The sequence below is a fragment of the Calidris pugnax genome, unplaced genomic scaffold, assembly GCF_001431845.1.
Source record: "Calidris pugnax isolate Ruff unplaced genomic scaffold, ASM143184v1 scaffold116, whole genome shotgun sequence".
In the NCBI taxonomy this organism is placed as follows: domain Eukaryota; kingdom Metazoa; phylum Chordata; class Aves; order Charadriiformes; family Scolopacidae; genus Calidris; species Calidris pugnax.
In genome coordinates, this window is record NW_015090877.1 from 1171796 (window position 1) to 1199415 (window position 27620).

Sequence of the window (27620 nt, forward strand, 5' to 3'; positions counted from 1 at the left end):
GATGGGATATTTCTTTCTAAAAGATTTGGTCAAGGTCATCCAAAACCTCTGGCTCATGTAGAACTCAAAGTGTTTCTCTCACATCTGCCTTCTCATTCCTATTCCTGTTTCACACCTTACCACTAGTGGGTTAGTTCAAAATTCAATAAAGCAGTCCAAATATACACTGCCTTATAGGAGATCACTCTTGTCAGTATGGCTGCCATTTATAAGGCATCTTGACAGCAATGATTTATCTTGACATCACACGATGAAGGAAGAGAAGCATCAAAGATTGTTACCTTTAATAGTGAGGAAGGCTCTGCTTAATGCACGGCCCAATTCGTTGGTGGCTTCCACCACATATTCTCCTTCATCTTGCTTTGTGACACCCAGGACGACCAGGGAGCAGACACCAAAGTCGTTTGTGCAAAAATAGGAAGGATCGTTGGAGAGGTCTTTACTGTTCTTGTACCACCTGACCTTTGGGGGTGGGTGGCCTCCAACCGCACAGCTCATGTGGCACTCGCTCCCGGTGGTCACCACGTGAGGCTTCAATGGGACGAGGAATCTCGGGGGCTGGTTCTGATTAACTCCTTTGTATTTCTGTGGTCTGACTTGACATTCAACTGTAAAGAAAAAACAGCAACACACAAACACACACTCAGGTGCTGCTCCACAGCAAGAGAGGTCAGGGTTTAAAGGGCTGGGTTTCAACCCTGACACTTGGTTGTGCGGAATGTTCTGCACCGCAAATTGCCAGAGATCCCATGCACTGATGGACTGTAATCTGAGTTTCTTCTCAAATTAGCCAGAATTTAACTTTGAAGCCAGAAACTTTGGTTTCTACAAAGCTTAAGCTGCAGATCTGGCTGGGAATTAATTTTGTAATTAATTGCATGATATAATGACTGGAAATAAAGAATCTATCTGCACAACGTCCATGCAGAAAGAACAACCCTTCCCTGCTCAACTGGAATTTTTTAGGGTATCTCTATGCATTTTTGTTCTGGGTAAGGAAATGCTCGCAGGAGGAGAGACCCATTTCAGGATGGTGTGTTAGAAATAACAAAAGAAACAAAGCATGACAACACACAGATCAATACTTGTAAAAGCTGTTTTACCCTTTGGTTTTTTAATTCTCCAAGGCTGCACAGTTTCAGAGGGACCACTGGTTCCCAAGTTATTTTTGGCCACAACCCTGAAGTAGTAGTCACGGCCTGGGATCAGTTTGGTGAAGGTGAACTTGTTGGTATAGATGAGGTCGCCCACCACGCGCCACACGCCCTTCTGCGATTCGCGTTTCAGGACCGTGTAGTAGAGATTGCTTTCCCATTTCTCAGATGCTGAGGGCTCCCAGGTCACTGTCACCGTATTTGGAACATTCTCTCGCAACTGAATAGGTCCAGGAGATTGGGGGATATCTGTCAGATGAAGGCAAGGAATATTAAAGGTGTAGGGGAAGTGGCACAAAACAGAACCCTGGAAACTTTGACTGCGTTCTGTGTCTGGGGCTGAGTCATCCTGGTCATTAGAAGGGGCAAAATTTAATTCCTTCTCCAGACACACAAACTCATTTGGCATTGACTGAACTCGGGCTGCATCATGCCTCCTTCCCTTCTCACGGGGAGGAGACCAGGGCTGGCACAGCTCAACACTTTCACCTCTTAGGGAGCCAGCACATAGAGTTTCAGCTACAACTAGATGTCCTACAGCCTGCTGCCGACTGTCACAGAGCACGAACTGCTCCCTGTGGTTTCACTCTCCAACTGACTGTCACACAGCACAAACTGCTCCCTGTGGTTTCACTCTCCAACTGTGTGACCGTGACTTTTTAAGGAGAGTCACTCCAGAAGCTGGGTGTAAGTTTAATCAGTAGGTTTCTCTGTCCTGCAGACACAGCCAAGTGACAGCACAAAGTGCCCAGGCCGAGTCTTACAGAAAACTGTTCTCCAGTTGTCCCTGTTCCCGATGGGTTACCTGCTCACCCTGCTGAGCTCGGCTCGTTGCCTGCTGCCATTCCACAATAAATCAGTATGTATTTATGGTAGTGAGTGAGTTACCTGTAACTTGAACTTGGAAGCTGAACGTTTCCCTTTTCCCTAAGCCGTTCTGGAGCTCGACGGTGTAGGTGCCAGTGTCAGTGAACTCGGCAGCTCCAATCAGCAGCTGGGTGGTATCATCTTTGGTGTTTACTGTAGCCCGGTCTGGAAGAGGAAGCCCATCCTTGAACCAGGTCACCACTGGATCTGGAGATGCCTGGAAAGAACAACACGAGTTATAGCCCCCTTGTTTTGCCTCCAGATTGTGTCTTTACATTTTTAGCTTCATTATCTTGTCCCAAATGTATAACTACCTGACATAGTAAAGTAATATTTAGAAATGTGTATCCAAGACGGATCTAAAAGCCCTGGATAAAGGGCTGATTTAAAGGTTCTTTGTAACCTTTCTCCTTCTCTCTGTCTTTTAAGAGTGTTATTGTAGTAAGGTGTTCAGGTTAACTACATCAAACAAGGTGTGCTAGATCAAGAACAATAGATGATCTCATTAGTTCAGGTGAGTTCAGATGAGTTCTACTTTCACAATAGATGAGCTCATTAGTTCAGGTAAGTTCAGGTGAGTTCAGATGAGTTCTACTTTTAAAAAGATCTGCTGGTTTTGGAAAGAAAAAACATTCTCTGAGTCTTTATTCCCATTGTGCCATCTTTGGTCTCTATTCTCCAAGAGATTAGGAGAAAGGCCAGCAAATACGCACACTCTGCCTTTCTCAACCTCTTCCTGATATCCCAGACTTGACCCATGGTGTTCCAAGCTCACATCAAAGCCCACAGGACTCCTGTCACTGATGCCTATTTCTCAACTCCTACAGTTTAAGTCCCACTGCTTGGAGAGACAAACACAGTCAAGAGGATGTTGCTAGAAGTGCTACCCCAAGGCTTTCTGAAAGAGCCAGAGGGAAGTCAACTGATATTTAAACTCTGACGGATTAGTTCCAGATGATGACAACATTGATACGGGTGGATGGACAGCACTGGGCCTTGTTTGCAGAGGTTAACGAATGACCACAATCTCATAAAACACTAATCCCAAGGGCAACAGTTGAATTCTTGTTCGTGTTTTCCTCATGCAGAAAGGAACACACTGCACAGGCAGACTAAGGGACTTGCCCAGTGTCTTGTAAACAAAACCCCACACCAAGAAAATAGTAGCTCAGTTTTCACGTCTGCTATTGACGACAACACAGAAACAGGTGGGGAATTCTTGCAAACACATTTGAATACTTACTTCAAAGGGAATATTCACTCGGATGGTATTTCCTGCTTTTATAAGCAGGAAGCTTTTCACAGTGTCATCGATCTGGAACCTGGGAGGCACTGGAAGAGACACAAATTACAATAAAAAGTTGGGCATTATTACAGAGTCACTGGGTGACAAACTCATTGGCTGTGATACCCCAATGCCTTCCCAGCCACCGCTCTGCAGCTGGCCACGACCTCACAGTGGTACTGGGGGAAAAAGGACCTTGATTCAGAACCAGAGTATCCATCTTTCACATTTTACTACTATTCGTTTATCACTATGACTAAACAAGGGGAAATGATGTAAAAATGCATTCACAACAGTGTTTGTATACATGTGATGTCTCAATCACGGAGAAATTGGCTCTTTGACACACTTTACCCCATCACATGGATGATCTTTTGTGTAAAATGGTATTTGAGGAACAAGAAATTGCAAAGGACACATGAAATATACGTGCAATACAGAGTATGGAACATCCTGAGGAAACACAGTTTATTATTTTTTTTTTTAGTATTTAGAATACTTTTTCTTTCTGTTCTCTTTTAATCAATAAAATACACTATTATATTTAGCATTATCCTAAAAATGCCAAATAAAATAACACTAAATTGTATTTAGCATTTCCAGATGGACCTATATTTATCTGTTCCCTGATTCTTTATAAAAGGAGTCTCCAGGCACAGGCCAAAAGTCGACATTTTCACTTAGGAGCCAAGTTGAGGAAGATGAATCCCTCACAGAATTATCTCTTAGTTCTGTATTTCTGCAATATTCCCAAACAGCGGGGAAAAAAACCCCACAGAGCTACAGATTGCAAATAAAGATGAAAAAGTGAAAAGGGTGAAAACTTGCAAACTAGAAAATCAAAAAGGAATCCAAAATTTACAAAAACCAATATAACAACTGCAATTAAAGAGAATGAAATAAAATGCTTGATTCCACAAGACTGTATAAAAATAGACTGAAAACTCAAAACTCATTTTTTCCCTGTAAAAGAACATGGGTAGGCATAAGGTGTGTGAGGTTTCATCTGTGATCATGACTGGTATAGCTCTGCGCTCTGTAAATCTGAGGAGAAAATACAGTTTTGGGGGTTCTTTTATCCTAATAAGCCCTTAACACAAGCTGAACACTGAGCATTGCACATTTATTATCAGCTAAATCTTCAGAATTTCCTGATGAGGTGACCAAATAGGACCATACTGTAGAGGAACAATGAAGTACTTGCCCTTCTGTTACAGTCTGGGCCTTGAAAGAAGCTCATCACAGCAACCTCTGGACCTTGCCTGCATCCTCTTACCTCTAGAATGACCAGGTTCATTCTGAACACAGCCCTCTTTGACTCACCTACAGGAGCAGCAGATTCCATGACAGCTTCAATCTCTGTGGCTTCTCCTGGGCCACTGTCATTGAGGGCTCTCACCCGTAGGAAGTACCTCTCCTTGGCGAGGAGGCCTTTAACTGTGTAAGTGGTTGCCTCTATGGGAAGGGTGTTGCATTTGGTCCAGTTGAGGTTGTTAGAAGACCGTATCTCCACCTCATAGCCTTTCACATCACTCCCATCTTTCGCATCAGGTCTCTTCCATGTCAAGGTGACACTAGTGCTGTTACTGCTGCTCACTTTAAAGTCCTGCACTCGACCTGGAGATTCTGAAAAGAGAAATTTTATTGAAACTATTTTTCTAGGATTTCTGTTCCTTTTTCTCAGTCACTTCCTGAGATCCCCCAACATTTCTGAAGTGGGACATCCACCCCGCTGTATTGCCTCCCCCTTGTCCCATGTCTTCAAGGCTGGATTCAGGTGCTGCCAAGCCATGCAGTAGGATCTGAACCTCTCCTGAAATGGTTCACAGCCCATCCTGAACACCTCTCCATCCTCCATGTCTGCCACATCTTGACTTAGACATCACACAAGAAATCCTTCCATTCCTTCCTCACACTGACAACAGATTCTCAGCCATGAAATATTCCCCAATTATTTGATCTTTGCCTTCACATACTTTTACAAAGTATTTAAAAGCATCATCTCTCCACTAGCATTGCGAGTCTACATGGCCAGCTTTACTTGTCCCCAGGCCAGAAGGATGGGACACAGTGCACTTACTCGTGGAATCCCGTGCATAGACAGGCTGTGATGGTTCACTGGCATCTCCAACACCAGCAGCGTTGACAGCTGCCACCCGGAATTCATACTGCAGACCTTTCTTCAGATTGGTCATCTTCAGCTTCTTGTCTGCAGAAAGAAAAGGAGCACGTTGGCTCAGGTGACGTTCAATTATGTGGAACTTTACAATGTAGAAACGTACAGTGTTTACTCCACAAAGAATTGTGGACTGCATAATTCCTGGGAGCTGTCACCCATTCTCCTGCCCTTCCCTACCCTTCCCTACTGCACTGGGACATGTTCATTGTAGTTCCTTTCAAATCAAACAGTGTTTGAGAGTTATTAAGTTCAAGAAAGGATAAACAGTGTTTTTCCTCATATGAAATTCCTAAAATCTTCTATATCAAGTAAGAAGTCCTAGCTTGCAACTGGTAGATAATTGATGGCTCCACATTTTGGAGCTCATACTCATCACTTGGGTTTCTTTATCTTCCTCGTATTTGTAAATTATTGTCTGCCAAGTTCCTAGCGTGAGGACTAAGGACAGTAGTTCTGCATGGGAAGACTTTAGATCCAGAAATTGAAGACATCGATTTATCTGTAGAGGAGCCATGTCCCAGGGTGTAGCACTGAGCTTCTCTGCTCTCTTCTCCAGCCATGGGCTTGCACACAATCTAGAAAATATCATAATCTTCCTCCCAGGCATTCAACTGTAGATAAACTCAAGACCCAGCCTTGCTATGGCACAGTGTAACCTTACTTGCAAAAAAAAACGCTATACTGGAGCTGAGAAATAAAAGAAGGTAAAACTTCAGCCAGGTGTAATACAGTTGTGATGGGGACAGTCAGCAGCTCAGAAATTCAAGAGGAAAAACACTGATGTTGAAAGGTGTAAGATCCTAAGCAGAAAGTTAGGAGTTAGAAGGCAGCAACTCCTTAAAGATCAGCCTGTTACCTCCTTGTTACCCCCCTGTTGCCCCCTAAACCCAGCTGACCCTTTTTTCTTTTCCAAGTCCTCCCTTCTGTTCCAGGATTTCAGCTACCTACCTGCTATGGGCACACTGTTGACCGGCAGCCAGGTCGTGGTGCCCTTCTTGCGTTTTTGAACGATGTACCCCACAATTCGGGAACTGCCAGTTTTACGAGGTGTTTTCCAGGATATTGTGATGGTGTCTCTGCTGGCACTGACAATCTCAGGGGGATCTGGGGCACCAGGTGAAGCTAGAAGGAGATTAGTGTTTCATTAATAATGTATTTTTATTGCGAGATAAGAAAGTGTTCTGTGTCATTTCTTCTTCCAGTTTCCCCAAGGTATTCATGAGTATGTGTCCTGCAAACCTGACTGAAGCCTGAAGCTGCGTATCCTATTCCCCACACAAAGAGGATCCAGCATGGACCTCTGCTTCTCAATTCTGTTTTCTCAACTGATCTGCCATCATCACAACTGACAATTCCATTGGCAGCCTATGGAGTGAGGCACGTTATTCTTACAGGTTAGGAAAAGTCAGTGTTATTCCTGTTTTTAATGACAGAAACTGGAAATGGAATGGATTTTCTTAACCCACAGGGCTTCTCATAATCATAAGAAGTAGAATGTAGTAAGAAGAAAATTGGTAATAGAGCATTGCTTTCTCTCTAGAACTACATTCTTGCTCATGGTAAAACTGTTCTAGTATTAAAATCATTGAAGGACAAAGAATAGAACTAGTTGCTTGGAGATGAGGGGAATTAAGTGGTCATACTGAAGAATGCTGCACAAGTGGAGACACTCATTTGCCTGTGGAATTAAGAAAAGGCCTCACATGTTCCCTTTGTAGCCACCCTGGGAAAAATTTTCTCTGATCTTGATGCATCCTGCAATTCCCCCCTGAAACGTGCTTCCCAATTCAGAATGGAGCAAAACTGAGAACGTAACACCATCTCACTCAGCATCACGGCAGCCTGCAACAAACTCCTAATCTCTGTGTGCAATCTCCTACATTCGTGTGAAGACTTCACAGCCTTGATTCAAGTTTAGATCTGTAGCAACACCCAAAGCACGGTGAGTTTTCTTTGATGTCAGCTTTGTTAATGAATTCCCCAGATGGTTGTCAAACACAGTTATGAGAAGTTCTTCCTTACCTTTACTGACAGCCTTCACTTCCCCTGATTCCAGCGCATCACTGGCACCCTCAGCGTTCACAGCCCTCACCCTGAAGTAGTAGCTCATGTCTTGTTCCACTTTGTTGGTGGTGAAGGTAGTGCAGCTCTTGGGGGTTTCTCCCAGAGTCACCCACTCGCCCTTCCCCACCTGCTGCCTCTCGATAATGTAGCTTTGCACTGGTTTGCCCCCATCATCCTTTGGAGGGTTCCACTGAATGGTTATGTCGCTTGCGGAGCTTTCTACAATTTTGATGGGTCCTGTAGGTGGCTGTGGCTTGTCTGGAAAGATGAACACAGAGACATTGTGAGCTGGCTCCAGACCAGCTGGCTCCTGGGTTTGGAGCAGACGCCGTCTTCTTCTCACCCGCTGGGAGACTCTGTTTCTGGTGGAACACACGCAGAGTTGCAGAACGAGGGCTGGGCACTTGAGTTGCCTCTTTGAAACTTCCACTCTTCTAACTTTGGGTAAGGAAGAGGCAGGGGGAAGCCAGGCCCTTGCCCCATGGGCTAATTGTTCTCATAAGCACTGCACCAATTCACCTTGCTCATAAGGAAGAACAACATTTGTGGTCTTCCAAAAGAGCACAGACCTTTACGGTAGGGCTGAATTTGGCCTAGATAATCCATTTTGGATTTGCTCATTGGGCATAGTCCCATCTCCCACAGCCACCCAACACCCAAATCTCAGCTGCCGAGGCTGTGCAAAACCAAACTAGATTTGTGTTACCTTGTATTAAAGGGCAAGAAACGTGTCAACAATCTTTGCTTGTACCCTGATTTAGTGGAAAATTACATAATTTTGTTCATCTTGGACCACCCATTAGCTCTAAATAAGCTCGTCACCAGTGTCGATGGGTTCCCTGCCCACGCTTTACAATGAAAGCCACAGCAGATGTTATGGGGCTCTTACCTATCACCACAAGCTTTAAGTTGATATCCAGGATGCCACTGTCATTCTTCAGCCTGACTTTGTAATCCCCACAGTCCTTTCTCTCACTGTTGGAGATGGACAGCATGGTAAAGGTGTCTGTTTTGTCAACACGAACTCTCGTGTCATCCATGAGCTCCATCTTGTCCTTCAGCCACGTTGCTCTGACCGGCAGGCGGCCCTCGAAAGGGATTTTGATCTTCACGGTCTCCCCTGCCTTGGCCACAGTAGGAACACTCGCTAGGTTTCTGAGGAGAACTTTGTCAACCTGCGGAGGATCTAAGTAGACAACACAAGGTCATTAAGAAATGCAATTCAAAGAGGATAAGGCTCATCTTGCAGGGAAGGGCTTTCCTTAGGATGCTGCCAGTAACGTCTAGAAGTTCAGAATGTTTGGACCTTCACCTTTCATTGTATGTCCAATGCTTCGCACACGTGCATATACTTTGCTACAGGATAATTGTGACAAACTATTTGTGGTATCATATTGTCCCTTTACACTGGAGCAGATTTCTCACAGGCAATAGACTAAGCACAAGAATGAAGGCTCTGGTCTGACAACGTGTTATGTGCACCCCAAAATCTTTGACTTAATAATAGAAGCTACTCAGGTCGGCTTCCTAGTTAAATTTGTAAATACAAAATGCACCAACCTGTACAAACTCTCCCATTTACATCGTAATTCTTTATAATAAAGTTGTCTCAATAACAACTATAGATCTCCGAGAAAACATATTACATTTAAAGCACACGGAGGCTGGCAGGCTCATTGGGGTGGGAATGGACTCACCTTCAACAAAAATTGAAGCTTCCGTTTTTATATCTCCACCTTCAAACCTGTATTTCCCAGCATGAATATCTTCCACTTTGTTAATAACTAGTTTGTGGACTAGACCTTCCTTTTCAAAAGAGACTCCCTCCATGCTTGTTAACTACAAGATAAAGCACAGAGACCCATTCTTAAAACAAAAAAAAAAAAAGGCAACTGAAACTGAAACTGGACAGACAAAAACTTGAAATGTAATTGAAAAGACTTGTTAATGACATGCATTTTTAATTACTATAATATTCTAGGATTACTCATCTGGTAATGTTGCATATAAGCCTTATCAACATATTCCCCACAGAGACTTGATTCAAAGTCCATTAAAATGAATTTCAGTAAAATCTCCAAGCTCTCTCTTTCTGTCCTTAATGACAAAACCTTTGGCTCACGCTCAAGTACGAGACCTCTGAACTCCTACAGCCCCGTCTGGATCCCACAGCTGGAACTACTCTTCAGTGCTGCTTTGGAACAGAATGTGTCTATGCTTGACCTTAAGCACTAATTTGAAAGAGCAGCCTTTGTGTTACACCTGCCCAAAGGATCCTTTGAAGATTTTCCCTCACTTTTTGCATATTTCTCTCATTCACCAAGGAAAAGAAAAAGGATTGCATTGCGAGGGAGAGACCCACACCATCTCCCCCCATGAAAAAGAATGGAAAATGCAAAGCCTCCTGCTGTCAGCAAGAATGGCAATGTCTTGTAGCAGGAACTGGGAGAAATCTTGCTAGGTTTCTATCAAAAATTTTATTACCAACAGGCTCCTGCCTGGGCCATCCTCAGCTGCAGTAGGACTGGCAGAGGGAAGGACACCTTGACACGACACTGAGTAAGAGGCAGAGCCAAGAGCAGAGCATTGCTAACCTTGTGTCCTGGTTTGAGTGACACAGGGCTAACTCCTCTTCTAATGCTTGTGAGAACTGCACTTTTAGAAGACTCTGGTGTCTGAATTTGTGACAGTATTTACTTCACAGCCAGCTCTGGTGTGTGGGTTTTCAAGCTCCCCAGGTGCAGGGACGAGGAAAAGCAAGACCCGGGCTCTTGACCCAAGCTGCCAACAGGGTTATTTCATACCATGAATGGCACATTCCATAGAAATTAGAAAGTTTGCTGGGTAGTGCTCTCTCTCTGTGTCTCTATCTTTCTCTCCTATGATGGCTGCAATCCTGAGAACTCCTTGCCCTGGTGCTGGAGCCCTGAGCCTTTCCCTTCCTCCTGAAGCCACAGCGCTCGCAGTGTCCCACACTGGCTGTCCCTGCTGGGAGGGCACGGCTTCCTGGGATGGAATGGGCTGGGGGTAGTCCTTGTGTGTTTTATATTGGTATCAGGATCAATATTGGTTCTTTAGTGTTATTAATGTTAAATATTTAGTCTTATTCTATTAAATCAATTTATATTTCAACCCTCAGCTTTCCTTGTTTTTCCTGATTCCCCTTCCCAGGTGGGAAGGGCTCATCAGGTAAGAGAAGAATTGTCTGAATGACGATAAATTGTTGTGGGTTTCTCAAACCAGAACACTCAAGAAAGGAGCAGCTAGAGGACACCTACCTTCAATCCATCTTTAAACCAGGTTCCTACCACGTCGTGTTTGCTGACGGTGCAAGACAGCTCAGCTGGTTCACCCTTCTGGACCCTGACGTTGATTAAGTGTTTGTTGAGATGACAGCGCGGTGCTGAACGTTCAGAAAAGAAAATGGTGAAAAGATGCTAATTCTGTGTTACACTGACAGAGAGAAATACCTGATGAAAATGCTTGTGCATGTGAGGAGAAAAGAGAGCTTTTTAAAAACTATATACTGTACCCATGATGGGCTTTTGCACCACAACCCTATGGGCGAGTTGGCATCAGCTCATGGCTGATGGGGACATCCCAGCTGCCCCACAGTAGAGTCCTCACATCAACCTCACGGGCAATGGATTCATCACAAAACCACATTATCCATCTACAAATTTGCTATTTAAGCCTATGCTAATTGTCTGGGCTCCCTCTACAGCCAGTGGGAATAAACAGGCTGCTCCAGGATATGGATACATCACTTCGTCATTCTTCTCCTCTGCACCGACGGCACAGGCTGCCCAAGCACCTCCCATACACAGCCCCAGCTCACACTGTTCTCTGTCCCCTTTATTCCTCTTTCCCTTCCCAAATTCTTCTCCATTAACAGCCTCATTCCCCTCTCTCATAAACACCCCACCTCCTTCCTCATTAACTCCAGTTTTGTTGATTTAGTTTCCTTATCTATATTTGTGTTTTAGCAGCCTTTATAATTTCTAATTTGCCAGTAACTCCCTTAACCAGTGTCCCTCTTCTGTTGTACGTGTGCGGCTTCTCATTTCTACAGTTTTCACATCATGCCAGCATAGCCACTGGTCCTGGTCAAGTGGCTGCACACACATTACTCTCACTATATCAAACACTTTATTATTTCTCAAGCCACAAGAAAAAAGAGCTCTTTACATTAGGTGCAATGTGCTTATTAATCCAATATAATCAGGCACAGATTTGTCCCCAGATCTTGGAAAACCACAGGTATTTGCACTAGATGTAGAAGAAATAAAGTGAAACAACAAGGTCTAAATTGGAACAATACCAAAGACACGTGGCCATAGTCCTTGGAACTACATGGGAACCGGTGTGTTTGTGAACTGAAGTCTGTTCCCTGTGGAACTGAATAATTTATTTGAACAGATGATACCTGTTTTAGATATTTTAAATAAAGATCATTTAGACTTGTAAGGTACTTTGATCTGAGCAAATTGTGTAAAGTCAAACAGCAGATCAGCGGTAGAATTAGGAATGGATCTCAGTAAAACCAAATTCCTACATAGAGCTACCTTTGTTGAAACCCTAAGATTCAATTTCTCTCCAGGATGAGGAATGTGAGTATCAAAATGGAATGACCAGCAATAGAGAAGCCATCAGAGAAACACATACCTTTCAGATCATCTAGGCAATAACGTCTTCTTTTTCCAATACTGTCCGTATTTGTCAAGAAGTCATTTGCTTTAAAATCAAGGCTGGGTTCCTCTTTCTTCTGGTTTATTGAAGGAGGTCCACCATAAAGATCTGACATCTGACCATAATCCAGGGAACCTTGACTAAATCCACCTGAACCGCTCCCACCAATAGCTCTGTTATAGGATTTACTCCATGCCCCTCCAAAGGCAGCATTTTTGCCATAAGGGGAGCCAAACTGTCCTAAATCTTTGCCCTTCCCTCTAGCATCTCCTTGACCTGAAAGTGAATCTCTGTCTTCAGATGAACCTTTGTGCCCTGATCCTCTGAAATCACCACCCTTTCCAATTTCACCTTCCATAGAATATTTGCCAGGATGGGAATCCAGCCCACGTTCACCACCTCGTCCACCTTCTTTACCATGGACTGACCGTAACTCCCTTTCGTCACCTCCCAACCTGCCAACGCCTCCCACGACAGCCCTGGCTCCATCTGACCCACTGTCCTTGCCATAGGGAGACCCAGCACCCCGCATTGCAGAGCCACCAATACCACCACCTTCGGAGGAAAAGCCATCTCCTCCTGCTCCACCTATATACCCTTGAACTCTGCTCAGTGCAGCGTCCCTGCCATGCCGAGCTCCCGTAAGGTCATCACCTCCAAAAGGAAAATGACCAGCTCCTACCCCAGCCCCAGCTGGGAGACCATCCTTTCCATAGGGAGCCCCAACTCCTCCTGCACCAGCAATACCAGCACCACCAAAGCCCCCTCCAGCTGGGAGACCATCCTTTCCATAGGGAGCCCCAGCCCCTCCTACACCAGCTACACCAGCACCACCAACATCAGCACCAGCTGGGAGACCATCCTTTCCATAGGGAGCCCCAACTCCCCCTGCACCAGCTGCACCAGCACCAGCGATGCCAGCACCAGCTGGAAGACCATCCTTCCCATAAGGAGCCCCAACTCCTCCTGCACCAGCTACACCAGCACCACCAGAACCAGCACCAGCTGGAAGACCATCCTTCCCATATGGAGATCCAGCACCTCCAGCACCAGCTACACCAGCACCACCAGAACCAGCACCAGCTGGAAGACCATCTTTCCCATAGGGAGCCCCAACTCCTCCTACCCCGGCCACACCAGCACCACCAAAGCCTCCTCCTGCTGGAAGACCATCCTTTCCATAGGGAGCCCCAACTCCTCCTGCACCAGCTACACCAGCACCACCAGAACCAGCCCCAGCTGGAAGACCATCTTTCCCATAGGGAGCCCCGACTCCTCCTACACCGGCCACACCAGCACCACCAAAGCCTCCTCCTGCTGGAAGACCATCCTTTCCATAGGGAGCCCCAACTCCTCCTGCACCAGCTACACCAGCACCACCAGAACCAGCACCAGCTGGAAGACCATCCTTCCCATACGGAACCCCAACTCCCCCTGCACCAGCTGCACCAGCTGCACCAGTTATACCAGCACCACCACCACCAGCCCCAACTGGAAGACCATCCTTCCCATAGGGAGCCCCAACTCCCCCTGCACCGGCTACACCTGCACCACCACCAGCACCACCAGCTGGAAGACCATCCTTTCCATAAGGAGCCCCAACTCCCCCTGCACCAGATACACCAGCACCACCAACACCAGTTGGAAGACCATCCTTCCCATAGGGAGCCCCAACTCCTCCTGCACCAGCTACACCAGCACCACCAAAGCCTCCTCCTGCTGGAAGACCATCCTTTCCATATGGAGCCCCAACTCCTCCTGCACCACCTAAACCAGCACCACCAAAGCTTCCTCCTGCTGGAAGACCATCCTTTCCATAGGGAGCCCCAACTCCTCCTGCACCAGCTACACCAGCACCACCAAAGCCTCCTCCAGCTGGAAGACCATCCTTTCCATATGGAGCCCCAACTCCTCCTGCACCACCTAAACCAGCACCACCAAAGCTTCCTCCTGCTGGAAGACCATCCTTTCCATAGGGAGCCCCAACTCCTCCTGCACCAGCTACACCAGCACCACCAAAGCCTCCTCCAGCTGGAAGACCATCCTTTCCATAAGGAGCCCCAACTCCCCCTGCACCGGCTACACCACCACCACCACCACCAGCCCCAATTGGAAGACCATCCTTCCCATAGGGAGCCCCAACTCCTCCTGCACCAGCTACACCAGCACCACCAAAGCCTCCTCCTGCTGGAAGGCCATCCTTCCCATAGGGAGCCCCAACTCCTCCTGCACCAGCTACACCAGCACCACCAAAGCCTCCTCCTGCTGGAAGGCCATCCTTTCCATAAGGAGCCCCAACTCCTCCTGCACCAGCTACACCAGCACCACCAAAGCCTCCTCCAGCTGGAAGACCATCCTTTCCATAAGGAGCCCCAACTCCCCCTGCACCAGCTACCCCTGCTCCACCAAAGACTCCTCCAGCTGGAAGACCATCCTTCCCATAGGGAGCCCCAACTCCTCCTGCACCAGCTACACCAGCACCACCAAAGCCTCCTCCTGCTGGAAGACCATCCTTTCCATAAGGAGCCCCAACTCCTCCTACACCAGCTACCCCTGCTCCGCCAAAGCTTCCTCCTGCTGGAAGGCCATCCTTTCCATAGGGAGCTCCAACTCCCCCTGCACCAGCTACACCAGCACCACCAAAGCCTCCTCCTGCTGGAAGGCCATCCTTTCCATAGGGAGCTCCAACTCCCCCTGCACCAGATACACTAGCACCACCGAAGCCATCCCCAACTGGGAGACCATCCCTTCCATAGGGAGCCCCAACTCCTCCTGCACCAGCTACACCAGCACCACCAAAGCCTCCTCCAGCTGGAAGACCATCCTTCCCATAGGGAGCCCCAACTCCTCCTGCACCAGCTACACCAGCACCACCAAAGCCTCCTCCTGCTGGAAGACCATCCTTTCCATAGGGAGCCCCAACTCCTCCTGCACCAGCTACACCAGCACCACCAAAGCCTCCTCCTGCTGGAAGACCATCCTTTCCATAGGGAGCCCCAACTCCTCCTGCACCAGCTACACCAGCACCACCAAAGCCTCCTCCTGCTGGAAGACCATCCTTTCCATAGGGAGCCCCAACTCCTCCTGCACCAGCTACACCAGCACCACCAAAGCCTCCTCCTGCTGGAAGACCATCCTTTCCATAGGGAGCCCCAACTCCTCCTGCACCAGCTACACCAGCACCACCAAAGCCTCCTCCTGCTGGAAGACCATCCTTTCCATAGGGAGCCCCAACTCCTCCTGCACCAGCTACACCAGCACCACCAAAGCCTCCTCCTGCTGGAAGACCATCCTTTCCATAAGGAGCCCCAACTCCCCCTGCACCAGCTACACCAGCACCACCAACACCAGCACCAGCTGGAAGACCATCCTTCCCATAGGGAGCCCCAACTCCTCCTGCACCAGCTAAACCAGTACCACCAACACCTCCTCCAACTTGCCATCCACCTGGACCATATAAAGTCTCCATCTCCCCCATAGAACTGCCATCTTCACTAGATGTAGCCCCGTGTCCAGCTGGAAGACCATCTGGGCCATACAGTAAGCCAGACCTTCCTGCTGTACCTAAACGACTGCTACCATGAAGGGGCCGGCCATCGCTGCCATAGAAGGTCCCTATTTGTCCCTCTCTGTTTACACTTGCTCCATTCAGGTCGCCTTCAGTGGACAAACCATCCTTGCCATAGGGGGACCTCATTCCTCCTGCAATCTCTGTACCTGCAGCATTCTTTCTAGCTCCAGTCCCTGAACCAGTCCTGCTGAATAGATCACCCCTACCGTCTCCCATTCCAGTTGAATCTGGATCGAATTCATCTAACACAGAACTTCCATCAGTAGCACCTAATCTTCCAGCACCCCCAAAACCAGCTCTGTAACTGGTATCACCTAATTTCCCATCCTTGTTATGCTGGGAGCTGACACCTTCATCATCCATGTCAATGTTATTGGCACCCAGCGTGCCCTTATGTCTGCCAACCACAGAGTGCCACTCATTTGCTCCTCGCAATTCATCACCAGTATCTTCTCTGCCTGTCATACCATCCTTGCCATGGACGGGCCTTAATCCACCTTTGCCTCCAAAGCCCTTAAATCCAAAAGGACTACCAGCATTTTCCACTGACTCTCCATCTAGGTCTGCTCCAGAAGACTGCCCAACCCCCATCTTTTCACTTATGTCAACTTTGCGTAGCCTCTCTTTTCCCAAAAATCTAGGGACTCCATCAGCATCACTGCCGTCTTCAACAGTTCTGTACCAGCCATCATCTTCCATGCCAGTGTCCATAAGATGATCTTCATCACCATGATATTCTCCGCGTCGAAGTTTCTTAGCCACTTCTGTATCTGGCAATGTTTCTTTCCTCCACCCAGTTTTCTCTCTTTCACCTCCTTCATCCTGTCTCCTCTTTCCTTTGGCATCTGTATTGAAGATGCATTGTTTGATTGGAGGAGACATAATTTACAGAAAGAGAGGAAAAAAAAAAGAACAGACAAACAATATGTCACGTACTCATCAACAACCAAAGAAAATGTGTTATCATTTGTCATAATTTCATTCTAGGACACAGAAACACAATATATTTAAATAAATTTAAATTCAATTCAAATCCTGAATTTTTTCAGTGTCACATTCAGATATAATTTTACATTTCTTAGTTAAAAAGACGATGATTTTAGTGGACACATGTTTATTAAAAAAAAACCAACCAAAAAAAAAAAAGCAGAAAAACAAGGCAAATTTCCAGCATGACAGGTCTAATTTAGAGGGACTTAGATTGTATTTGGGCCTCATTAGTTCCTTCTGCCTTCTCCCTACAACCCTGGAGGAGCTACAGAATATCCCAGGCACAGAGTGGTCTCAGTCCCCACCCCTGACTTAGGATCTCCCTGCCACCAGGGGAGCTGGCCCATGTGGCACCTGGCATTTGGGACATGGCCAACCTTGAGACTAAAGATTCCAGTTCTGGGAACAGTTTTGTATTCATCCCAAATTCAGGCTTCTCTGAGACAGAGACCGGAGCTGGAAGGTCAAGCCCAGTTTTGATTTCCAGGCTGGACATCGTTTCTGTGGAGCATTAACAGCTCAGTGAACGCAGTGGGCAGTTTCTCTGTATCTCATACTCAACCCAGCCTGTTTCTGAAAGGTCATCAAAGAGCTGTTATGAGAGATCACCTTTTGCTGCAGCAAAGTCTCAAAAGAAACCAAACCTACTACCTTTCAGAAGCAAAAAATATGAGCCAGTTAAGTATTAATCTGCTTGCACTGAAAGGAGTGTTTCCCATTGTCCCAGCTTCCTTTGAGCTTCCTCTAAGCTTCCTCTGAGCTTCCTTGAACATGTTTAACCTCTAATTTGGAAAGCAAAATCCTATCTAGCAAGATAGTATTGAACAGTCCTGATAGAATTGATAGTACTGAACGCTCCTGGATGCCCTGTACGCTGTGTTCACACAGTGACAGCTTCATCAAAACACATGTTGAGATATGGAGTGGTTTTTGATAACTGACAGAGAACATGCTACAGCACAGCAGCTGTAGAGGAAATAAGCCAATAGGATTCGTCAGGACCAATCATAGAATCACAGAATGGTCAGAGTTGGAAGGGACCTTAAAGATCATTGAGTTCCAACCCCCCTGCCCTGGGCAGGGACACCTCCACCAGACCAGGTTGCTCAAATAATTCGGGAAAAAAACTGTCTCATCCGAAGGGGAAAGAGAATCGAACCAGACCTTCATTTTTCCAATTATAATTTAGGAACCAGAGACTCCATAATTCATTTCTCAGCATAGAACCACCTCAATAAGCAATCAGGCAGCGAGAGGAATTACTATTTTGTTAGCACACCTCAAGCCAACACCGTAGGAATAATTCAGTGTCACTTACACTCCACGATAAGCCAGGCATTCGAGGAGCAGAGCCCAGTGTCGAGCGTGTACATGCCGTTGTCAGAGGGGGCAACCTTCTTGATGACGAGCTTGTGGGTGAGGCCGTCGGGTGTGAAGGAGATCTGGTGCTTCTCGCTCGACTCGAGGAGGTGGGTTTTGTGCAGCCACACAGGGTCGAAGCAGGGCGTGCGTAGGATACACTCAAAGACAACATCTTCTTCCTCGGGACAACGCATGTCCCTGAGTGGCTTCTCAAATCTCACAGGGATGGCTGCAACGGGAAAAGCAAAAGCTATAGAAAGGAAACACAGAGCTATTCCTGTTATCCAAGAAAAAACGTATTGCAGCTGAAGGAAGAAAGACAGGCAGGAACTTGCCGTGCCTGTGAGCACTGGTTTAAGCAGAAAAAGGTAACACTGAGATGTGCTCCTGTGCCCAGTTCTACAGGACAGAAAAGCAGAAAAGTGGATTCTTGTCTTAATTATCTTCTGAGACATTTATACCACACATCACTCTGATGTGCTGGTTTTTGTAGTGATGAATGCGTTCCAGCAGCATGATAACTGTATCAAGTTGGTAGCTATTATTCTGAGTTTACAAAAGAGAACTACAGCATAGGGTAAATTAAGGAATTTGGCTCCAGAATTCAGAGCCAAACAGGTACTTGAGCCTAGTTCTTTGGGCTATAAATGCAACACCCATATCACAGAATCACTGTCCTGCTCTTTTTCACCTCTGTCATACAAGGACCCCTTATCTGGCAACACAAAAGAGTCTTCTGTAGTTATCAGGTTTTATTGCTGAGCTTTGCACACGTTCCTAGACAAAATTTTCCAGCAAAAAATAATCTCTTGGTACAGTCACACATCACATACATCTAACTCAATTCCTTACCTTCAGCTTCCAGTTCAGTTGAGAAAACAGGTATGTCCTCCACCCTGACCTGATACAAGCCTGCGTCTTCTGGCTGCACATCGTTGATAATGAAATTATACTTTTTGCCAATTCGCCTCAGGCAGTGTTTTCTGTACTCATCCCCCATTCCGTATCTGAGCCTCTCACCATCCTAGGAAGAGAAAGAACGTGCTCTGAAAGGCAATACACAAATAGCTCAAGGTATTTCAAAAACATCAGCCCAAATTTGTGCTACAATTGCCTTATTGATATAAATGAGTAACAACAGAGAAGTCTACACTCTACTGCTACTCCCAGCAGAGACATTATTGGACAGGGTTCCTGCTGATGTGAGACACGGGCAATAAAATCATAGAATCATAGAATCACAGAATCATCTAGGTTGGAAGGGACCTTAAAGGTCCTCTAGTCCAACCATCAACCTAACTCTGACAAAAAAATAAATAAGAAATAAAAATCACTAAACCATATTCCTAAGGACCTGAGTCCTGCACAGAACTGAGCATCAGACTCTCAAACTAGGCACAACAATAGTATTTTGTGAAAGTAATTTTGAAGACAAAATCCTTTCCTTGCTTAGATTTTAGCACCCCTACATTTGGATAACGAGCTCACCACGTTCCTAGCTGTAACTCACTTGGGTTGCCTTCTCCACGTGGTGGCCACATAGACTTCATGTCATGTGTTTGATTCAGAAGTTGATAGAGTTAGTCTGACCTCCCCTTTAACGAATTCTGATTTCCCCTGCATTAAAGCCACTCACCATAGTTTGACTGAAATGTATCTTCCAGAAAAACCTCCACAGCACAGATCACATCAGAATAACTACAGAACTAGAGGGGCTGTTTTACTTCCTTGAGATCTTCTTTCACAGAAGTGAATTATAGTGGAATAACACACTTGAGAAAGTGAATAAAATCAGTCTGTTTTTCTTATATGACACTGCAGAATTTCTGCAGACACCATTAAAATTCCCTTTTATTGGAAGAGCTCTTGACGTCAAAAGGGTGTCAGTAACTGACCATTTCCCCTGTACTTGGATCTACAAATCCCAAGGGATGTTCACCACCAAACACTACCTGGACCCCTCACCAACATTTCTCCCGAACCAACCAGGGATCCTGCAATGGACAAACCACCTTAAGAAGCTGATTTGTTCTCAGCCACCCCCAGCAGATCCAACATTGTCTGCAGAAGCCTTCAGTGGCTGCTGTGAGCAGCTCATCTCACCCCCTCACCTTAAGCAGATAAACTTTGCTGCTACTGCTTTTCAGGTCCATCTCCAGAGAGAACGTAGCTTTTCCCTCCTTGTTGACTTTGATGTGTTCAAAGTTTTTGATACTGTTTATTAACTGCAAAGAAAGATACAATAACCCAGTAAATGATAAGGCTGCCATGAGAGAAGCTCTTCAGCTGTTGAACTGATGTGGAATCTGTTTTTTATCTGCATAGAAAAGAGCTACTTCTAATGTTATGTGTGTAGCAGAAGTACCTGTAAGGTTCCACGGTTTCCTCCTTATATTCCTTATATTTTATGTGCTGCCTCCTGGTCATTCACACACTGTGCAACCACTATCTGTCCAGGTTTCTACATGCCCCTCTATGTGAAGGCCAATTCTGACTCTCAGGCATATAACTTTTCAATTTGGGGTCTGAATTCTCATCAGAGGCAACTGAATACAGAATTTAGCCGTGTGGTTTAGCAAAAGGGATACCCCAAGGTCAGTATCTCCTAAAATATATGAGTGAACTTCAAAAAGTACATTTTCTTCTGCGTAAGTATAGAAGTAGGACTTTTCAAAACATTGTTATAAATTGTTCTCTGTCATACAGTAAATTTTCATCTCCAAACCCTTTTAGGAAGGTTTAGCCTGTTCTCGGAAGCTACTGAGAAACTGTGGGACTCTGTGGACTGTTCAAAATCAGTGCTTTCAGTGGTTTGAGTTTATCTTACCTCTCCTTGTTCACTCTCTGTGTCCTTCCTCAACTCCTGCAGCCTTCTCAGCATCCCACGAAAGTCAACAATTCCATATTTCAAACAGATTTTCTCATAATCTTTCTTGTCTGCATGCAGCAACAGTTGCCAGACTGCTTCTTTGTCCAAGGGTTTGGGTTTTGGTGTTGGGGCCCTTAGAAACAGGGGAAATAAAATAATCTAGACATTTTAACATACAACAAGATACGTGATTCCGTGATTCTTCTTCTATACTTAATCCTCCCATGTCTCTCTCCTTCATTTCTCTAGTTCACTGGGCCCTGTAGATGTACACAAGAAAGAATGGGACTCTTCCAGAACAGGTTTTCTGCATCAATACTACAAATTAAATGCTGCCAGGGAACAGTCTTTCCCTGGACCATATGGGGCGAGACTGTAAAGCACCCGTCCATGCTGTTAAATGATAGCAGAGTCACTGGCACAGTCTGGCCTGGCCACTGTGCACTCCCCCAAGTAATTTCTCAGCACAGTTCAGGGTTCTGCACAGGCCAGAGATCATTCCCATTAGGCAATGTTTGGAGGTTCCCGCCTGGGAAGTGAAGGGATCTCTGCAACGTGCAGGTGGCAGTTTGTGCAGTTGGCCTGGGAGCCAGGGCTCAGTCCCTGATTAGCCAGAAAGATCATTACCTGAAGCTTTGTCACTTGGCCAGGAAGTTACTTGTGAGCTAAAAGCAGGAAAGCAGAGAAACAGACCTTTAAACTCTAACTCTTGTGCTGCAAAGGAACATACACCTCAAAAAAGGAGGTTGGTACCCTGTGATTATCTCAGCCTCACAAACTGTTCTGTTATATCTCACAATATTGAGTCTCACAACAACTTTGGGCACAAGAAGAGTTGCTTTGAAGATCTCTGAAGCTGAAACATATAGGTAGTGTAGCAATGGCTTCCTGATGGAGCCTTACCGCTTCCTCAGCATCTTCCTGGAGTCCTGAAGCTTCTTCTTTAACTCTATTAAAGAGGAGGAAACAACAAACATTCTGAATTACCCAACACTATAAAATATATCCCCGAAAAGAAGATAATGCAAAATACCCACTGACATTAGGCCATCCCACTATGCTGTTTACTCTGGTGACTTTTTCACACTTTACAAAAAAGAAAAGTGTCATGAAACTCAGCGAGAGTTTTCTGTGCCATATCCATGTCTTTTCAGTGCCATTAAAGTTCTTTGCTTCCCAGGGGCTTTCCTCTTTCTAGAGAGGACACTCTAGAAACACATGCTAACATGTTTGATCCAGCTGTATTTGACATCACCAAATAATTTTCTAGCACTAATGATTCCAGAATCATCAATTAGAACAGCTCAAAGCCATATCTAAGATGGTCACTTTACCCAAAGGTAAATACCAAGCAGAAAGAGACAATGAAACATTAGATTTGTTAACCCTTCTCTTACTTTATTCTTTACAACTTTGGGGTAGCAATAATGTGGTAGACAGAGGAATATTAACTATACAGCCAAAAATTAACATATATGTATATAACTAACACTCACTCACCATCAGCAGCATGAACAGGAACATATTTCGCCTTCCTCTTAAAGCCAACTGATTGTTTATGAGAGAAAACAGGAAAAACAAGCCGTAAGATGAAGGAGGTAACAGTCAGACTAACACCAGCAAACCAATGAACTATAAAACCTCTGTATGTTACCAAAGCACAGCATACCAGTCCGGATTTCCTTGTCAATCTGACATTGACTCCCATTAATCTCCATCTATAAATGCAGTATTTCTATTGCAATTGACTCTGTGCTGACTGGATACTCTACACAGTGGAGGAAACTGTTTCTGCCTTATGGAGCTCATAGTTTAAGGAAAGGTAGGAAATATTAACAACCTGTTTTAGTGATGGGGAGCCAAGGTACAAGGATTATCTGGCCAAATGCAGCCAGTTGCCTTCTAAATGTACTTTACAGGCACACAGGTAAAATGGACACTGCCAACATAATCCATCTCCTGATCAAGCAGACGCCAAGAATAGGTCAGTTACATTTTTGCCACAAAGGGCCCATTTCTCTCTCTTTGACAAAGAGAAGCAAGGGACTAGGTCAGGTGGACACAAGAGACATCTGAAGTGGGATGGATGCCTCCCAAGAGAGTGGTTTGTTCAATATCATAAAGAAAGGATTGAGCCAATTCAACGCTAAATCCAGAGCTTCTGGTTATGGTCCAGTGCAGTGACCACACCACCACTTCCTTCTCCCCAGAGCTCATTCTGCCATGGAGCCACCAAAGTGGGGGGAGTCACAGAAGACCCCAGTCCTCAGTGAGTGGAAAAATAGACCTTCACACAAAGGATATAATTATCCCAGACAATGCTCTGGGCGCCCACCCCCAGGGGACAGCGAAGTCAACTACTTAGGACCACAGGACACAGGCAACACAGTACTGGTGAGTCCTACCTTGTATGATCCTGAGCCCAACAGAGCAGGAAGCTTCCCCGTATTCATTCACAGCAAAGCAACGATACAAATCGCTGTCACCCACCGTGAGCTTCTTTATCTTAAAAGAAGAACACAGTACAAACTCAGAGCTGTGGTTCAATTCATAGACCTTCAGCTTCTAACAAAACAGCTACTCAAAGACATCTCAGATCTTTCCTCTGTTCCCAAAATGACTCTAAAAAGCTTTGTTTGCTTATCTTTGTGCTATCTCAGATCTGGTGACATTTACACATCTCCCTGCCCGCTGCAGGTTTGTCCTTTCCATTGCTCTCTCAGTTCCATGAGTCCTGTCCGAAATATTTGATCTTTACCTGCAGAATGAATTCACTTGTGGCATTATTGAAGAATATTTCATATTTGGCAGGATCATCCATTGCTCCTTGGCCACGTGCCCATTTCACCTCAGGGGTTGGGACACCTTTGACCACAGCTCTGAAAATGGCATCCTTACCTTTGAAAAGAGGCAAGAAATTAGTTATTTAAGACAGGTTTGGACATGAGGACTCTCATTCCAGGCTCCCTGTGTTATCTACCCAGGGAGGTGGCTGAGTCACCATCCCTGGCTGTGTTTAAGGGCCGTTTAGATGCAGTGCTGAGGGATATGGTGTAGGGGAGGACTTTGTAGAGTAGGGGAGATGGTTGGACTCGATGATCCCAAGGGTCTCTTCCAACCTGAATGATTCTATGATTCTATGATCAACAGAGTGATCCCCAGAGTAAGCCCTCTCTGTTGTTTTAGGCAGAAACATTCTTCAAATATAATTCTCTCTTTTTGTTTTCTCTGTAAAAGATGCCTAAATTTAGTTGCATTAAATGCCCAAACTCCTGCAAGACATTTGCCCTAATCTCCGCTCTAACTCACAGACTTTCAAAGAGAATACTTGGAAACTAACTTTAAAATTCACCACTGACACATACAGTGGTCACACGCAGGTCTCTGCTGGTGTTTTTACTGCACAGCCACATGGATGGAGAAATTATGTACCCAAGAGAGCACATTTTTGGTATCTTGATCTGATTTTTAACTCCCTCAATATTTGAGCAGGGCTAAAGAGCAAACAGTTATTAGCTCAAGTCCTTTCCCCACATCAATAATATCACGTTTTGCCTGTATTCAGCAATAAAAGGCCTTTAAAATGTGGTGTTAGCCCAACAGACGTGGCTGTTAATATTCTCTGATCATCTCCGAAATCAGCGGCACTAGAGCAAGCTCAGCCCAGGCTTGCTTCTGGCAACGTGCACACACTGCTTGCACCACAGCCACAAAGCACCCAAATCCATTCTCACCTTACACACATTCCCCTACAAGTTCCCATTGCTTCTCCTTTCCTTCAGACTGTGCCCTTCGTTGTGACCCTGCTGAGCAGGATGTTAAATGACACAGGACTCACTGTGCTGGAGTCTCCTCTCTCTACACATCAGTAAATTCATCTGTGAATAGTTGCAGCTCCTGGTATTTTTTTCATTTGGATAAATTTGGATTCATTAGGAGGTGGAAACAAGAAGATACCCTCTCTGCACATTTAAGAAAGCACGTTCATACCAGACAACACTGCACCACAACGGTGAGGACACGTGTGGGTGGGGTGTTCCCCCAGGTACTCCCTGCATGGCATCTTTCTGCAGAGTCTTCCTCCTCTGCCAGCCTGGCACCACCTCACACCCCAAACACACCAGGAGGGGGTTTACCTGGGAGCTCCCTCCTTCACCTCCACTCCCTCAGAACCTGCCTATCCTGCAGCTGCCCACAGAAATCTCCAACAGCTTTGCCACTGCCTCCTATAAAGCTTTCCTTTCTCTTCCAAAAGGCTCCAAAGACACAGGAAACACTACGACCCAACACATCAGAGAAGTGACTCAGGTGTAGGTAAGTGGGAGTGTCACAGGGGGATTGAAATGGAAATGAGTCACTCATGGATAACTCAGGGAAGAAATGATTACTGTCTGCCTTTTGCAATAGTTTTGGTCTTCAGGTGACCAACACTGTTAACATTTTTCTCCAGAAGGTCTTGCAGTATTTCCTACACTCTTCTGCAGTCACCAACAAAACACTTGATACAACAAGCTCCTGTCACGTACCAAAGGGCATCTTCCAACTTTTTCCGAGACTGCAGTACTATCTATTATTAAAGTCTCTTTCCAATTGATTCTACCTTTCAAATGCTGACCATTCTAGGCTGCAACTTCCCATGCTTGACATCCACAGCTAGCACTATCAGCTAATCCATGCACTGAATGCAATGGGGAGATGATGATATAATTAAAGACACTCATCGTGCATCTGCATGGACATGGCCTTCAGTTTCCACAGTGACCGACCAGAATTCCCTAATATTTCTTATGTGAATTATGAGGAACTTACTGTAAATGGAATAACTTGGAAAATGTAGATAGGGTGACTGACCACTGCCTTGGTTCATGCCTGAAACGTGCAGGTGGAGGAAGGTGGAAGAGGAGGAGGAGGAGGAGGAGGGAGGTACCACTAGAGGCCACTGTGCTCCTTCATAAAATCTCAACGGCCGGTGAAAATCAACAGAAGGGTGTGACGACACTGAAATCCAGGGTACTGGGAACGGCTCAGCCTTGGGAGGGAAGAGGAGCTACACAATGTGCCCGGGCTTTCCCACTCCACAAAAGTAAAAGTGTCTCTCTGCAAGGGCAGAGCTTGCTGGAAGGCTTCCAAACACTTTTCGGTCTTGGCTTATTAATTGCCTTCTCTGTACCCTATGGAAGATCCGTATTGCTTCTCAAAGGAGACGTACAGTCTAAATAATACCAGCAGTCAGTATATCTTACTTTCAAAAGCAGTTGATTTTATGTGCTGAACACTCATAATGTAAACTAGTTCAATGGGAAAAAACACCTTTTTCAATGTGCTTAAACTTTTGCTGCAAAACACTCTGAGAGTGGGAGCTTCCTGCAGAATTCACAGCATTTGTTGTATACATTAGAAGCCAGTTTTTGATCTTGCATACACCAGTGAAAACTCAGGAAACCTTCATCAGTATGGAATTTTCATCAGTACAACAACGATTTTGGCCACACAACACTTTTCTGTGGTCTAGTCAAATCTCTTTAGAAACTTGCTTGATTTAACGATGATAATTGTTTCATGTAGGTTAGATGTGGAGCCAAGCCTCCACGTCTATGACTTTGGACTGTTTTTCAAGAATCTCACCTTCCTGCAATGTCAGAGAAACAGGTTTCCGCTCAAAGTCAGGTGTACTGCACCCATTTGGAATATTATCCACAAACTGGGTGATAAGAACTCCTGGGACAGCAGATTTCTTGAAGGATTTTACTGGAAAGGCAAGGAAAATACATTTGATTAAGATGAAATGTTTGTGCTTTAGAAACAGTCTCTCAATCTGTACTGCCTCCCTGCAGAACAGGAACTGTCTCTGCTCAGTTCCTCCTGCGCTACAAAGGACCCATCTGTTCTAGTACCACAGGCTCCAAGTGTCTCCAAAGGGTGGAGCATGAAGCTTTTGTGCTTTTGTGCTGATTTCATGCAAAGGTAGGGCTGAAGTGGGAAAATCTGCAACCAAGATCACAGTCCAGGCCACATTGTCTTACGGGTCTAGCACTGATTTGAATGGAGAATGCTTTACATCAGTTATTGTTCCAAATAAAACTTCAGAATCTGGCATGAGAAAGATGGTATTGGCAAAGGTCAGCAGAACCTGATGGGCCAGTTTCTGGCGTCTCACCTCATGGTGGTGGGAGACAGATACTCAATCACCAAACAACAAGAAAAGCAAGTTGGGGTTATTCTTGGGGGTTCCCCAGACAGTTTTCACAGCTGTGTCTGTTCTCTCACCTGTCCGGTTTGTCATGGTGCTTTGCTCAGCTCCCTGGGATCAGTTCAGACTATGGGGTTCTCCTGTAGAAAAATGCAAATAATTTCATTGTTTACAGCTCACAAGGGAAATGACCAACCTTGGTGATGCTCACTTTTGCAATGCGTTTGCCCTTCTTCACTCGCCACAGCAGCCAAGTGGAGAAAGAGCTGCTGGTCCACACATGACGTGTCTTTCCAAAACACATTGTGACACAGTTTTGACCCACCACAAAGCAGGTATGAAAACGGCCAGCAGGGCTCACTGGAAAATGCACACATCTAACAGCATCCCTCTGTCACCT

The 27620-nt window shown here is 45.6% G+C and overlaps 1 protein-coding gene across 1 annotated transcript; it reads right to left on the reverse strand.

The window, feature by feature from the left end:
• Window positions 1-267: 267 nt before the first annotated feature.
• Window positions 268-27313, reverse strand: IGFN1 (immunoglobulin-like and fibronectin type III domain containing 1). Its single transcript, XM_014946289.1, has 26 exons — window positions 27298-27313; window positions 26656-26778; window positions 23789-23928; window positions 23436-23535; window positions 22531-22578; window positions 21934-21979; window positions 20989-21163; window positions 20273-20386; window positions 19014-19185; window positions 18118-18390; window positions 15425-16654; window positions 15191-15358; window positions 13463-13549; window positions 13148-13390; window positions 12215-13087; window positions 10828-10952; window positions 9247-9388; window positions 8439-8735; window positions 7508-7807; window positions 6434-6607; window positions 5387-5515; window positions 4630-4932; window positions 3265-3353; window positions 2043-2238; window positions 1104-1403; window positions 268-608 (listed from the first exon to the last, which is right to left on the reverse strand). Exons 1-26 carry the CDS (start codon window positions 27311-27313, stop codon window positions 268-270), a joined length of 6204 nt encoding a protein of 2067 aa, XP_014801775.1.
• Window positions 27314-27620: the final 307 nt, after the last annotated feature.

Excerpts from the sequence above, each read along its gene's own strand:
- IGFN1 (XM_014946289.1), bottom strand. Across the intron at positions 22,579-23,435 it reads TGGGCTCAGGATCATACAAG|TTGGCTTTAAGAGGAAGGCG; the intron begins GTAGGACTCACC and ends ATAAACAATCAG. Across the intron at positions 16,655-18,117 it reads TGCCTGGCTTATCGTGGAGT|ATGCCAAAGGAAAGAGGAGA; the intron begins GTAAGTGACACT and ends TCTTCAATACAG.